Consider the following 13,820-nt stretch of genomic DNA (forward strand, 5'->3'; position numbering starts at 1 on the left):
AACATGCCAATATTTTTTAATTGTATAAAAAAATATTATAGAAAATTTTCATGTGTGAAAATTTTTCGATCATTCATCAAAAATATTAAAATCTATTTTGAACATAAAATAGAATTATTTTAAACATTCCGAGCACTGTCCAAGTGCTTGGGATATTCCGAGCACCGTAGAAGTGCTCGGAATTATGTAAAAGCATTACTAATATTTTTTTCTGAAATGCCGAGCACCAAAGCAGTGGTCGGCATTTACCGAGCACAAAGAAAATGCTCGGCAATTACATAAAATTATAGTACAAATAATAATTATTCAACAACAATAAAAATTTCAAACATGCCAATATTTTTTAATTGTATAAAAAATATCTAGAAAAATTTTCATGTGTGAAAATTTTTCGATCATTCATCAAAAATATTAAAATCTATTTTGAACATAAAATAGAATTATTTTAAACATTCCGAGCACTATCCAAGTGCTTGGGATATTCCGAGCACCGTAGACGTGCTCGGAAGTTTGTAAAAGCATTACTAATATTTTTTTCTGAAATGCCGAGCACCGACGAAGTGGTCGGCATTTACCGAGCACAAAGAAAATGCTCGGCAATTACATAAAATTATAGTACAAATAATAATTATTCAACAACAATAAAAATTTCAAACATGCCAATATTTTTTAATTGTATAAAAAAATATTATAGAAAATTTTCATGTGTGAAAATTTTTCGATCATTCATCAAAAATATTAAAATCTATTTTGAACATAAAATAGAATTATTTTAAACATTCCGAGCACTGTCCAAGTGCTTGGGATATTCCGAGCACCGTAGAAGTGCTCGGAATTATGTAAAAGCATTACTAATATTTTTTTCTGAAATGCCGAGCACCAAAGCAGTGGTCGGCATTTACCGAGCACAAAGAAAATGCTCGGCAATTACATAAAATTATAGTACAAATAATAATTATTCAACAACAATAAAAATTTCAAACATGCCAATATTTTTTAATTGTATAAAAAATATCTAGAAAAATTTTCATGTGTGAAAATTTTTCGATCATTCATCAAAAATATTAAAATCTATTTTGAACATAAAATAGAATTATTTTAAACATTCCGAGCACTATCCAAGTGCTTGGGATATTCCGAGCACCTTAGACGTGCTCGGAATTATGTAAAAGCAATACTAATATTTTTTTCTGAAATGCCGAGCACCAAAGCAGTGGTCGGCTTTTACCGAGCACAACGCTTCCCGGACTTAAATTACTAAACCGATCACGTTGACCGCGCTCGGTATTGCTCGCAAGTTAACTCCCCCGTTCGTGATATTGCCGAGCACCTTCATTTGTGCTTGGAATGTTGCCGAGCATAGTTTGAAGTGCTCGCTATTTTCCGAGCACTCTTTGATGTGCTCGCTAGTGGTGCTCGGTAAACAGCGTTTTTTTTGTAGTGGGATAAGTTGAGCAACAAAAAAATAAACTCATTTTAACATTTTATCAGATATACATTATGATATCAATATGCATTTATTCTTTTTTGTATTATAATAAATCATACCAAAAGATTTAGAGAAAACCCAAAAACAATAATTTTTTTTACAGAAAATCAAAACTAATTTTATAGAAAACATTTAACAAATCCTTCGAAATTTTACCGAATAAAAAATATCAAAATCAGAGTCTTTCTCATCCCCGTTGCATTGATAGTGAATCTTAACCAAAACAATAAAATCTCAACGACAACCAGCTTCTCATCCTCTTGCTCGACAACTTCTCCAGCTTTGGCTTAAGTCCAAAAACCAATTGTTCTCTAGGATGGTTCAATACTTCTTTAAGAGGGAGATAAATTAAACAAACTAGAGAAAGAAAAAAATGAGAAGGGCAATAAACTAGAGTAACAAAACAATAAATGCAAGAGAGGTTGATAAATGATAATGCTTACTAGCTTAGAATGATAAAAAGCGAAAATGAAGAAAAAAGTAAAAAACTGTGAAAATACTTTTAAGAAGATTACGTTTTTCTCTAACAATTTCTAGTTATTTATTCTTTGCATTTGTCGTTTCACCTTTTTCATGGATTGGACTCAATACAATAAAGCCACTGCTATTGTTGAGACTGGAGGATCACTTCACAAAGCCCTAAACTATTTAAACTGCAAAGGTTTGAAGATTGCAAATTAACCCACAAAAAAGGGATCATTAAAAACAAAACATACATTCAGATCTGAAATTACAAAGGGTGTATACTAGTAATACATTACAATTAAGCCATATTCCTAGCGTCGGCGTCGTAGACAGCAACCGTGGTATTCCTCACATTCTTGTAAGAATAGCGACTGACAACAAAGGCATAGAGGGCGAGGTTGGCCGTCGTAATCCCGGCCAGCAACAAGTAGAAGTAATCCAAACGGCTACTATTCAAATCCTTCCCAAACCAACTCTTCCCGCTCTTCTCCGTCACATGATCAACCACCGTTATCAATAGGCTGCTCAAAAAATTGGCTGCCCCGATCACACTCAAATACAGCGCAATCCCCAAACTCCTCATCGAATCCGGCACTTGATCGTAAAAATACTCCTGCAATCCCACCAGGGCAAATCCATCCCCAACTCCGATTATCAGAAATTGCGGCGCCAGCCAGAACACGCTCATCGAATTAGAATCATCCGATTTGAGCCTCTTCCTCTCCACCGCCGCCGCCACCACCATCGACAGTGCTGTGAAGCACATCCCGATCCCGATCCGAGGAAGAATGTTGATCCCCCTCTCGTTCCCTGTCACCCTCCGGAAAAACGGGACTAGGATTTTGTCGTATATGATCACGGCCGCGATCATCCCTATCGCGGCCAGTGCGTACGTGGACGCCGGCGGGATGGTGAATTTGCCGCCGGCGACAGCGCGATCCAGCGTGGTGCTCTGTTTAATGAAGAAGGTGGAGCTCTGCGCCACGCAGATTCCGAAGGGGAGAGTGGTGATCCAGATGGGGATCATGTTGATCATCAATTTCATCTCCTCCACCTCCGTCACCGTCGCCAGCCGCCACGGGCTCTGCTTCTCCGCCTCCACCTCCACGATGGCGGCCTTGTCGAGGAATTTGAGCTTATCCGTGTGGAACAGCAGCCGCCCCTTGTCCGATTTCGCAACCTCGTAGAGCTGGTCCGCCCGTGGCAGAGGAGCCAGCCGCCTCTTCCTGAACGCCGCGACGGCCACGCGGCACAGCGGCGTCAGGGGGCTCCCGGCCGGCTTCCTGAACCGGTACAGGGGCCGTCCCAAGCAGAATATCAAAATAGACAAGGCCATGACGGAGGTGAGGATGATGTCGGCCGCGGCCCAGCTGACGTGGTCCTGGACGTAGACCACGACGGTGACGCCGAGGAGAAGGCCGCAGCAGAGGCCGGAGTTCCACCAGTTGAAGAAGGACATCTTGTGGAGGCGCTCCACCGGATGATCCTCGTCGAACTGGTCGGCCCCGAAGCTCTCGAGAGAGGGCTTGTGGCCGCCGGTCCCCACTGAGATGCAGTAGATCGCCAGGAAGAAGAACACCTCATGGATCCTCCTTGGCTCGCTGCACGGCGCCGCGGCCCCGCAAGGGCGCAGCACCGGGACCTCTCGCGACATTGTTAACACAATCAACCCCTATATAGTTGGTTCAGAATTAGCATTACATTATTCATATTTGATCTTAACTCAGTCTAATTAATTACCATGAGATAGACGATGGAGGAAAGTAGAACAGTGGAGAATCTGCCGAGGTAGGAATCGGCGAGAAAGCCACCAAAAAGGGGCATGAGCGTAGTGACGCCGGACCAATAGTTGACGCTTTTAGCAGCAGTTTTGATGTCGTAGTGGAGAACCTTTGTTAGATATATGATCAAGCTTGTTGCCAAACCGAAGTAGCTTAGCCTCTCACTGAACTCGATCACTGCCCACAAATATTTACACAATCCATCAAATGAGCTCAATCTTGTTGCACAACACATAACTACACTACAAATGTTAATTTTAGACTATAATAAGGTCATTCTTAGTACGTTTTTAGGTATGACAATGTTCTAAAATGACCTAAAACAAACTAATAATGATGGGTTCGGCAGTTCGGCACTAAAAATTAGTTCGACATCGAATTATACTAACATTTATCAAATTTACTAGTAATTGCTTACCTATAATGAAAACAGAAGCTTTCCATGCGCCGGTGGAAGCTCGGACAGGAATTCTTCCTTTATGATCAACACAAGAATCGTAAACCCATTTTTCTTGTGATGATTCTTCATTTTTACTTTGATCTATCTCCATTTTTTGCCCCAATATAAGTGAGATTTTTGGTTTGGTGCCTTCCCAACTTGGCTGCTTCTACTTATATAGCCGGGAATCGCTGAGTTTTTTTAAAAAGGAAAATAAATTAAAACTGTACAACTATAAAACATTCTTTATTAATGATTGTGACGGAAGAAAATAAAAGATTTGATTCGTCCCACTAATTGTTAATTTATTACTACTAGTCATTGTTTGGTGATAATAGGGAGAATACTATGCATTCCATGATTTAAATCTATCAATCGTAAAACGAATAAAGCGGCTTTGCTTTGCACACACCTCTAACTTCTAACCAAGAGTTGAATATGTGATGCTACCCAATGAAATCTATGCATATGACCTTTTTTATTTTTCTTGACTTTTCTCTATTCAATATTTTCCTACTTGTACTTTGTATTGCTATAATAAAGGTGCTGTTTGAATACCTTCACTAATGCTAATTATTGAATAACTCATGCTTGTATACATGTCAAAATATTATGTGGGCCATTCCCGCTAATCATAGTTAACTCATGACATGGAAGATTTAAATAATAACTTTGAAAATAAAATTGGAATGTAAAGGGAAATCTTTTATCAATGGTAGCTTAAAAATACTACTCCCAGACCAGTTTTGTATTCATCTCTTAATCTCTCATGCTATCATTCGTACTTTAATTTTTTATGAAAAAACTTTATAGAAAAAAATAAGTACTATAGTATAGATCTAAAACGAATAATTTAGTAAGATTTACACGTGAATTCCCCACAAAACATAAATACTAAGTGCTTCAAATTGGACATGAAGTTTGACTTCAAAACTCAATATACACGAGTGGGGACATATTTCTTTAATTTAATTTTATTTTATTTTCCATAATGAAACATTGACTTTTTTTAAAATAAACATATCACACATTTTTTCAAAATAAAACATGTCAATATGTTAAGTTGTCGCTTATCCTTTGAATTTATCTGAAATTAAGATCATAAGGGAAATCCTACTATGGTGCTAAGACCATCTCCAATCGTACTCCATAAATGAGTTTTGGTGTAGAAATCTTCTCCAACCATACACCTAACTCAAATCCATTTTTAGTGTTTTTTATGAAACAACACCAAATATGGTGTTACTGCAAAAAATTTGAGACAAAAACCCAAAAATAATGTAAATTTTGAATTTGGTGTAAATAGTTGGAGTAAAACTACTTTTTGGTGTGACGTATCCTCAAAATGAGTTTGAGTTTGAGTTTGATGTAAATGGTTGAAGATGGTCTAACAAACTTTAAATTTCCAGAATTTTTTCTAATGAACTAAAATCGACGCCTTGTCACTCTTAAACTAGACATATTATTTTTCTTGTGAAAAAATTACAAAATTGGCTATCCTCTTTTACTATATATATGTAATTATTTAACTGATGTGATTATTATGCAACATCGTTATCATCTTTGACAAATTTTATACGCAATCACTATAATTAGTTAAAGCTCCATATATTCTTCATCTCTTTCCACTCCGTCCATATATATAAGACATTTCTCCATGATTTTCCGACCATAATAAGCCTATTAATATTCCTCGGCATTTTCTAAATTGGTATACTCGAATTTGCCTGTTATAAATAACTCCAAAAAGGAAAAGAAAAAAGAACAAAGAGGAATAATGAGTTGTGTATGTGTGTGTGTGTAAACATAATAGTGGGTTAAGAAATCATTTATCTGAAAGAAATCTCATTCTCAATAGAACAAATAGACTATACTTTAGAGTGCTACCTTGTACTTAATATGCAAGTTTTTGACGCGATAACATAATTCAAATAAGAAATCTGTACTCTCTTTATTTAGGGGTCTTAATTCAAATAAGAAATCTATACTCTCCCTATTTACGGGTTTTATTTGAATTCGACACAACTTTTAAAGAATATAAAAAGAAATAGATAAAAAAGTTGGAATGTAGAATCCATTTTTTAATACTACTCTCTCTATCTTTAAGAAACTTGAGTCACTTCTTTTTATCTCCCAGTTTTAAAAAAATCGTAGTAATAAATAGTTAAAGTGGATATATAATAAAATAAATACGAGAATAGTGTAGATAAGACTATTCTCTATATTATTCTCATTTTTACTCATTTTTACTTTACTATATATCTACATTAACTATTTATTACGATTTTTTTGAAACGAGTGCAAAAAAAGAATTGACTCAACTTAGTTGAGACGGAAAGAACATTAGCTTTATAATAAAACGCAAGTAATAAGTTAGTATATGTGACACATATCTACCATTTATAATAAAAGTAAACTAAATTTCTTATTATGAACATAGTAAAATGGAAAATAGAGATTCCTAATAACAGACAGAAGGAGTACTTTTTTGAGAATAGACTATCTTTTGGTACTATTAATTTTGTTTATGTTTAAACAGAAGGAGTACTTTTTTGAGAATAGATTATCTTTTGGTACTACTCCCTCCGTCTCATTGAAGATGACCCACTTTCCTTTTTGGTTTGTCCCAATCAAGATGACCCATTACTTAAAATGGAAACACATTTATCTTTACTTTATTCCCTCTCTCTTACTTTACTCTCTCCTCTTACCACATAAAATATAACTGCATAAAATCCCGTGCCACCCAAAGAAGGGATCATCTTCCTTGGGACGGATGGAGTATTAATTTTGTTTAATATTCAGTCAGCCATGTACAATACAGTAATGTACAAAATATGGTTTCTGCGATACTACTATTATTCCTATGTTGCACTCCCTCTGTCTCTTTAAAGAGATAGTATTTCTTTTATGGATTAGATTTAAGAAAATTATATTAAGTTGAATAAGATATGAAAAAAATTAAGATGAAACGGAGGGAAAGATGAAGAGAGGTTAAAGTAATTTAGAGTAAAATAAGAAAGAGATGATATGTTCCCATTTGCCAAAAAAAAAAAAAACTCAGTTATAGTGGAATATCCCAAAAAAGAATATGACTCAGATATAGAGTTACGAAGGAGTATATTATAAAAATAGATAAGGTTCTATCCTAAAATTAATTGGTGATAGGAGGAGTGACCTATTTGACTTATAAAATGATTTGAATTTTCTCTTTTGACTAATGTAGGATATTGTCATGCTCTCTTCGTCCTAACTTAAGTGAGACGTTTCTATTTTGATACACGAATTTAAGTAATTGATGTTTAATTGATTAAACTTATAATAATAAAGTAAAAGAGAGAATGAAATATGAAAGAGAATGAGATACTCCCTCCGTCTGCGAATAGAAGTCCGTTTTTTCATTTTGGTCCCTCCGCGAATAGGAGTCCCGGTTCATTATTACTATAAATGGTAAAGAGATCCCACCTTACACCAACTCATTCCACCCACATTTCATTTAAAACTAATATATACAAGTGAGCTCATATTCCATTAACTTTCTTTCACCCACTTTTCTTAACATTTCTTAAAACTCGTGCCAGAATAAAATTGGACTCCTATTCACGGACGGAAGGAGTAATAAAGTAAGAATGAAAAGACATTATAAAGTAAGATAAATAACAGAGTATGTAACAGATAAGATGATAAAATAAGAGAAATGAGTGAGTTAATTATTGCCAAAAAAGAAAACGTCTCACTCTAGGTAGGACGTACAAAAAAGGAATACCCTTCAATTTATTTCATTTGCTAACAGTTCTTTTAAACCCTTCAAGGTGAATTTTAGAGGGATTAGATTTTTTTTTCCTGATCGGGTTGTACAAACCTTTTATTGAATAAGCCCAAGTTTAAAGTTCAACTACTCCCTCCGTCCACCAATAAGTGTCACATTTTGCCATTTTCGTCTGTCTAAATGTCACATTTGCCTTTTCTACTACTTTTGGTAATGGACCCCACATTCTCCTAACTTATTTAACTCACATTTCAATATAAAACTAATACTCCTCTGTCCCACTTTAGTAGTCCCGTTAACTTTTCCACACTCGTTTTATAAAAATGATACTCCCTCCGTCCCCATTGAATATGCACTTTAGTTTCGGCACGTGTTTTAATATAAAATTGGTAAAGTAAGACAGAAGTAGAGAGAAAAAGTAATTAAAGTTTTGTTAGTGGAGAATGGGTCCACCTCATTAGAGAGAAAAAACTTTCCAAAATTAGAAAGTGCATGTTCTTGTGGAATGACCTAAAAAGGAAAGAGTACATATTCTTGTGGGATGGAGGGAGTAATAAATAGTTAAAATGGAGAAATAGTAAAGTAAGAAAGAGAATAATGTAGATTCTTCTACTATTTTCCACTCACTTTCTACTACATTTCTATTAAAACTCGTGCTTAGTCAAAATTGATCCTGTATTGATGGACGGAGGGAGTATTTAATTGGGTTAGTTAAATTTGGCCCATAGTCAGTGACTTACTCTGATATCATAATAGAAATCTATAGAGTTTCATTCTAATTGGGATTGGCGATAAGAGGAATGGTTCACGATAATTATATAGTAATATTAATTTTGTTTTTTCATCACTGTGAAAATATATAATTATTGCTATTTTTATGTTATTCCCTCCGTTCATAATAAAGTTCTGTTTTGCCAATAGTATATACCATACCACCATTCCTAGCCAATCATTTGTACACGTGGACGAATAATAAGCTGCCACGTGGCAAAAAAAAAAAAAAAACCCCAAAAAAGACGGGCAGCAATGTTCTAGTCTTTAAACAGCAATTTTTCTTGAACAGCAATATCCAACACGTTAGACAACAATCTATAAATTGCTGTCTAACGTGTTGGATATTGCTGTGTAGCGTTTATCATATTGCTGTATAAGCGTTGTCACGTTGTCATTTTAAGAAGGGTTGTCATTTTAACACAAACCTATATATATATATATATATATATATATATATATATAGGAAATATATATATTGGATGTATTCATATCCTTTTTCTATCTTTTGTTCTATTGTTCTTTTCAATCTCAACCCCATGATTTTGTAATCTAATGACCTAGATTCATGCTCCTATTATTAATAAAATTATTATTTTAATTCAAAAAAGGACAGATTTGGTATGAGAAATTAAGTCAGTTTCTTCCATTATTGACGTTATATATTGTTCCTAAATTCAAGGCTCCCATGATTTGATTTCCTTAATTAATTATCTTAATCTAAACTACATCTTTCTACTATTAATTTTTTATAGCATATTATAATTAAATAGCACGTAAATCGCTGAAATTGAAACCGTAGCAAATATTAATTTTTTGAAATATACTACATACTTTGTTTAATTTAGCAATCCATCATCAAAATTCGTTTTTGAATTTTTATAATTAAGTTTGCTGGTGAACAATTTAAGAAAGATTTTATTATTATTATTATTATTATTATTATTATTATTATTATTATTATTATTATTAAAATTATTATTTTGATTAATAATAATAATTATAATAATAATTATTATTACAATAAATTTAGCAATCCATGGGGCAAGGTTATAGCACCACCACATGAATTAATTTTATTTTTTAATGCGTTTAAGATTTGGTATAATAAATCATGTACCAATAGTATCTAATAATGTACACGAATCAGTGAATAATGTATAGATAGAAGAGAATAATGTTGAAAGGAAATTGAATTCATGCCCTTTGGGTTTAGCAATCCATGGGGCTAGGTTGTAGTACCCACTCACAAACGGAACAATCACAAAAGGACAGAGAGTAGGAATCATTCCCCTTGGATTTAGCAACCCATGAGGCTAGGTTATAGCACCACCACATGAATTAAATTTTATTTTTTAATGCGTTTAAGATTTGGTACAGTAAATAATGTACCAATAGTTTCTAATAATGTGCACGGATCATTGAATAATGTACAGACTGAATAGTAACGTTGAAAGGAAATTGAATTCATGCCCTTTGAGTTTAGCAATCCATGGGGCTAGGTTGTAGTACCCACTCACAAACAGAACCATCACAAAGGGCAGAGAGTTTGAATCATTCCCCTATGGTTTAGCAACCCATGGCTAGGTTATAGCACCACAACATGAATTAAATTTCATTTTTTAATGTGTTTAAGATTTGGTACAGTAAATAATGTACTAATAGTATCTAATAATGTACAGATTGAGGAGAATAATTATGAAAGAAAATTTAATTCAAACCATACCAAGTGCTTTACATCGTCATAAATCTAGACAAAATACCCTACAAATCTATTTCAAATTAGTTGGACACTTTCTGAAGTACATGTTGTTGTCTTTCTTGTTACGATTAGGTGCTGCAAAATCCTCTCTCATCGGGACCGCCACAGAGCCGTCGCTGACGCCGCAACGCACAAGGAATGAGGTTGATCCATGGGCATGAGCATTTCCGAACAAGCCTACTTGGTTCATCTTTCTCCAACAACTCCTGGTTGGGTGAATTGAGATCGTCATTGCTGCCAAGTTCCTCAAACACCTCCTGGTTTAGCAAAAGTAAATTATTATATCAGTGATGTAACAGATCAATAATGTACAAAAAAAAAAGTATAATGCATTTGTAATAGCAACAACAGTAATGGTTAATATATCAGGCCAGTAATGTACGATAAATAACACATAATGCAAGACAACATAAAATAATGTACCAAAAGATATTTAAATTTTCCCATGCAACTCAGTAATGTACCAAGAAGTTCATATAATGAGTAGTAACTGACTAATAATGTACCAAACTTTGTATATAATGTCTGTATAATATCGAACACAATATTTCATACTGTAACTTGTCAGTAATGTATGAAAATTGGTAATGTAATGTACAAAACGGTATAAATAATGTAGCTTGCAACAGAATAGGATGAATAATGTATCAAATTAAACTAATGTAATGTACAAAACGGTATAAAAAATGTACCATATACATGCTAATGTAAAAGTCCAGTTAAATGCATAATGTACAAATGGAAGCAAATACTGGAAAAATCCGAAATCATCAACCAAACAATTACAGCAACACATATAACATTCTTCATATTAGACCGATTGATGAAGCTTAAAAAAAAAACATAATGCATGCCACTACTCTATGAATTAAAGAGCCAAATGCAATTCACTGCTCACATGCAGCCGCCTGGGTGGGTTGAGATTTGAACAGTCGACATCTTTTTGTCATTGTGGATCTGTTAGACGAACAAAATATCAAACTGGTTAAGATTTCCAGTATACTATCGCCCATTCGACAATTGTAGACTGATAATTAAATAAAAACTTCAATTATGTACAAAACCCTAACGAAAATGCAGACAATTTCATGATTTACAAAAATATCGACCAAAAACGCGTGTCCCAACCGTCATATTGTCTGGGAGAAAACATTGAATCGACTACTAGGTGGTGTTTCGTCGGTGAAAATCGATAATTAAAATTTGGTATTACAAAAAGTCGAAGCATTTAAACCCTACCTTGTTGTGGTCTTGAAATTCGTGGTTGAGCGCGGTGGTACTGAGGTTTCGACTAACGAACATCGTTAGAAGCTTGGTTAATCGATGAAAATCGAAGCTTGGGTTGATTTCCGGTGGCTTGGTGTAGCGCCTAAGGTTTGGAAATGAAGGGGAATTAGAGGAGACGATTTTTGGTCGTGGGTTGAGGAGTGAGACGGTTGGAATGAGAGAGAGAGTGAGTATCTATGAAAATCTCGCTTAAATCTCGCTCCTTCCATTTTGAAACCCGTTTGATTTACTGTAGTTTTACAATTATACCCATATAATGCACAGATTATGCCGAATAATGCAACACGAGATCCTTTATCAAAGAATCATCTAGTCCGTCCATCCATTAAATCTAATGGATGATATTAAGAAGGAAATGGACACTAAGGGGGCAATAGGACCTTAAGAGCATCCGCAGCGGTAGCAGCTCAGCTGCTCGTCCGTCCGTGCCGCTGAGCACTCGTCTGTCCGTCCGCCGCTGAGCCTCGTCCGTCCGTGCCAGCGGCACGGCGCTGCACTTAGCTAAGAGCACGTCCATGCCGCTGAGCACCATTACGTGGCAGCTTCTGATTGGCCAACGGCATAGCCATTGGCAATTTCGTTTTTTTATTTTTTATTTTTAAAAAAATTCGAAATTTATTTTAAAAAATGTTTTTAAATAAAAAATATATATTTTCCCACTTTCCGAAAAAATATATCCGTTTTCTATCCACTTTTAATTTATTTTTCAATTTTTTTTCCCCAAAATTCACATTTTCATCTATAAATACCCCCACTCCAACACAAAAAAAATCACATTCTCATCTATTATCTATTCTATCATCATCTACATTCTCTCATCTTTTTTCCTCATACTCTATCATCTAAATTCCCACCACACTACACAATGTCCGGCTCCGGCGATCACCCCTCCAGCAATCGCGGTTGGAACCACGATTGGTTCGACTCCGAGGCCGGATATAGTCCGGAAACCCAATTTACGGCCCCTCCTCAAACCCAAGGTTCGCAAGCTCCGGGTGGCTACCGTCCTTACCCGCTCCCTTTGTGCCTCCTCCACCCCTGAACAACACGTTGTGGGCCATCTTGAGTCAACTCTATATGAACGATACATCTCGGATGACTCCGGATCAACTTGCAACACATGAGCAAATGATCCAGGGTCTCAAGAGGAAATTGGGGATAGAGGACTAGTCTTCCACGTGTGTAATTTTTAATTTCTAAGATTTTAATTATGTATTTTTTATTTTCTAGGATTTTAATTATGTATTTTTATTTTTTAGGATTTTAATTATGTAATTTTTATTTTTAATGTATTTTTATAATGTAGAAATGTTTTTAATAATTGGAGTATTTAAATTGAATAATAGAATGGTGAGACCCTTGAGTTTGTCCTTAGCTAAGAGCACGGATGTGGGTGTTGTGCTCTTAGCTAAGGACAAGGAGTAAAAGTGGGTGGGGATGCTCTTAGCTAAGAGCACGGATGAGGATGCTCTAATGATCAATGTCGAACCCTTCTTAAAGACCGAACTAGAGACCAAATTTGGGCCACTCATTTTTCTTAATCTTATGGTTATGATTAATTTAGAATTTATTTAATATTTTATTAAATAAAAACTTTTTAAATTTATTTTTTAATTTTTTTTAAAAATTTTTTTTAGAATTTTTTTTTATTCGATAAAAACTTGCTGGAGTAAATAATGAACTATATTAACTACATAATGAACTAAATGAATGTATGTTATGAAGTAATTTTTCACATTCATTATATACTGAATTTACTTCAACTGAAAGATAATTATGTCATCACATTATGAAGTAATAAAATAATAAAATGAAGTAATAAACTAATGAAATGAAGTAGTAAACTAATGAAATGAAGTAATAACATAACAGAATGAAGTAATAAACTAACGGAATGAAGTAATAGCATGACTGAATGAAGTAATAAACTAATAGAATGAAGTACTAAACTAATAGAATGAAGTAATAACATGATTGAATGAAGTGATAAACTAACGGAATGAAGTAATAACCCTAAACCCAACTAAAAGATAATTATGTCATAACACATTATGAAG

The 13,820-nt window shown here is 34.5% G+C and overlaps 1 protein-coding gene across 1 annotated transcript; it reads right to left on the reverse strand.

The window, feature by feature from the left end:
* Nucleotides 1–2,166: 2,166 nt before the first annotated feature.
* Nucleotides 2,167–4,330, reverse strand: LOC148923154 (protein NRT1/ PTR FAMILY 5.7-like). The gene is made up of 3 exons (XM_089060023.1): nucleotides 4,154–4,330; nucleotides 3,695–3,912; nucleotides 2,167–3,626 (listed from the first exon to the last, which is right to left on the reverse strand). The coding sequence occupies exons 1-3, from the start codon at nucleotides 4,284–4,286 to the stop codon at nucleotides 2,253–2,255; spliced, it is 1,725 nt and encodes a 574-aa protein (XP_088916149.1). The 5' UTR covers nucleotides 4,287–4,330; the 3' UTR covers nucleotides 2,167–2,252.
* Between the last annotated feature and the right edge of the window lie 9,490 nt (nucleotides 4,331–13,820).

Source organism: Salvia hispanica, chromosome 6, assembly GCF_029641045.1.
Source record: "Salvia hispanica isolate PSC_SH4W2 chromosome 6, Shi_PSC_v1, whole genome shotgun sequence".
Taxonomy (NCBI): Eukaryota; Viridiplantae; Streptophyta; class Magnoliopsida; order Lamiales; family Lamiaceae; genus Salvia; species Salvia hispanica.

Bases quoted from the DNA above. Each gene is read 5' to 3' on its own strand.
- LOC148923154 (XM_089060023.1), bottom strand. From the start codon at position 4,286: ATGGAGATAGATCAAAGTAAAAATGAAGAATCATCACAAGAAAAATGG. The intron at 3,913-4,153 runs GTAAGCAATTAC...ATTTGTGGGCAG, and splicing joins AGCTTCTGTTTTCATTATAG to TGATCGAGTTCAGTGAGAGG. The intron at 3,627-3,694 runs GTAATTAATTAG...CCAACTATATAG, and splicing joins CCTCCATCGTCTATCTCATG to GGGTTGATTGTGTTAACAAT.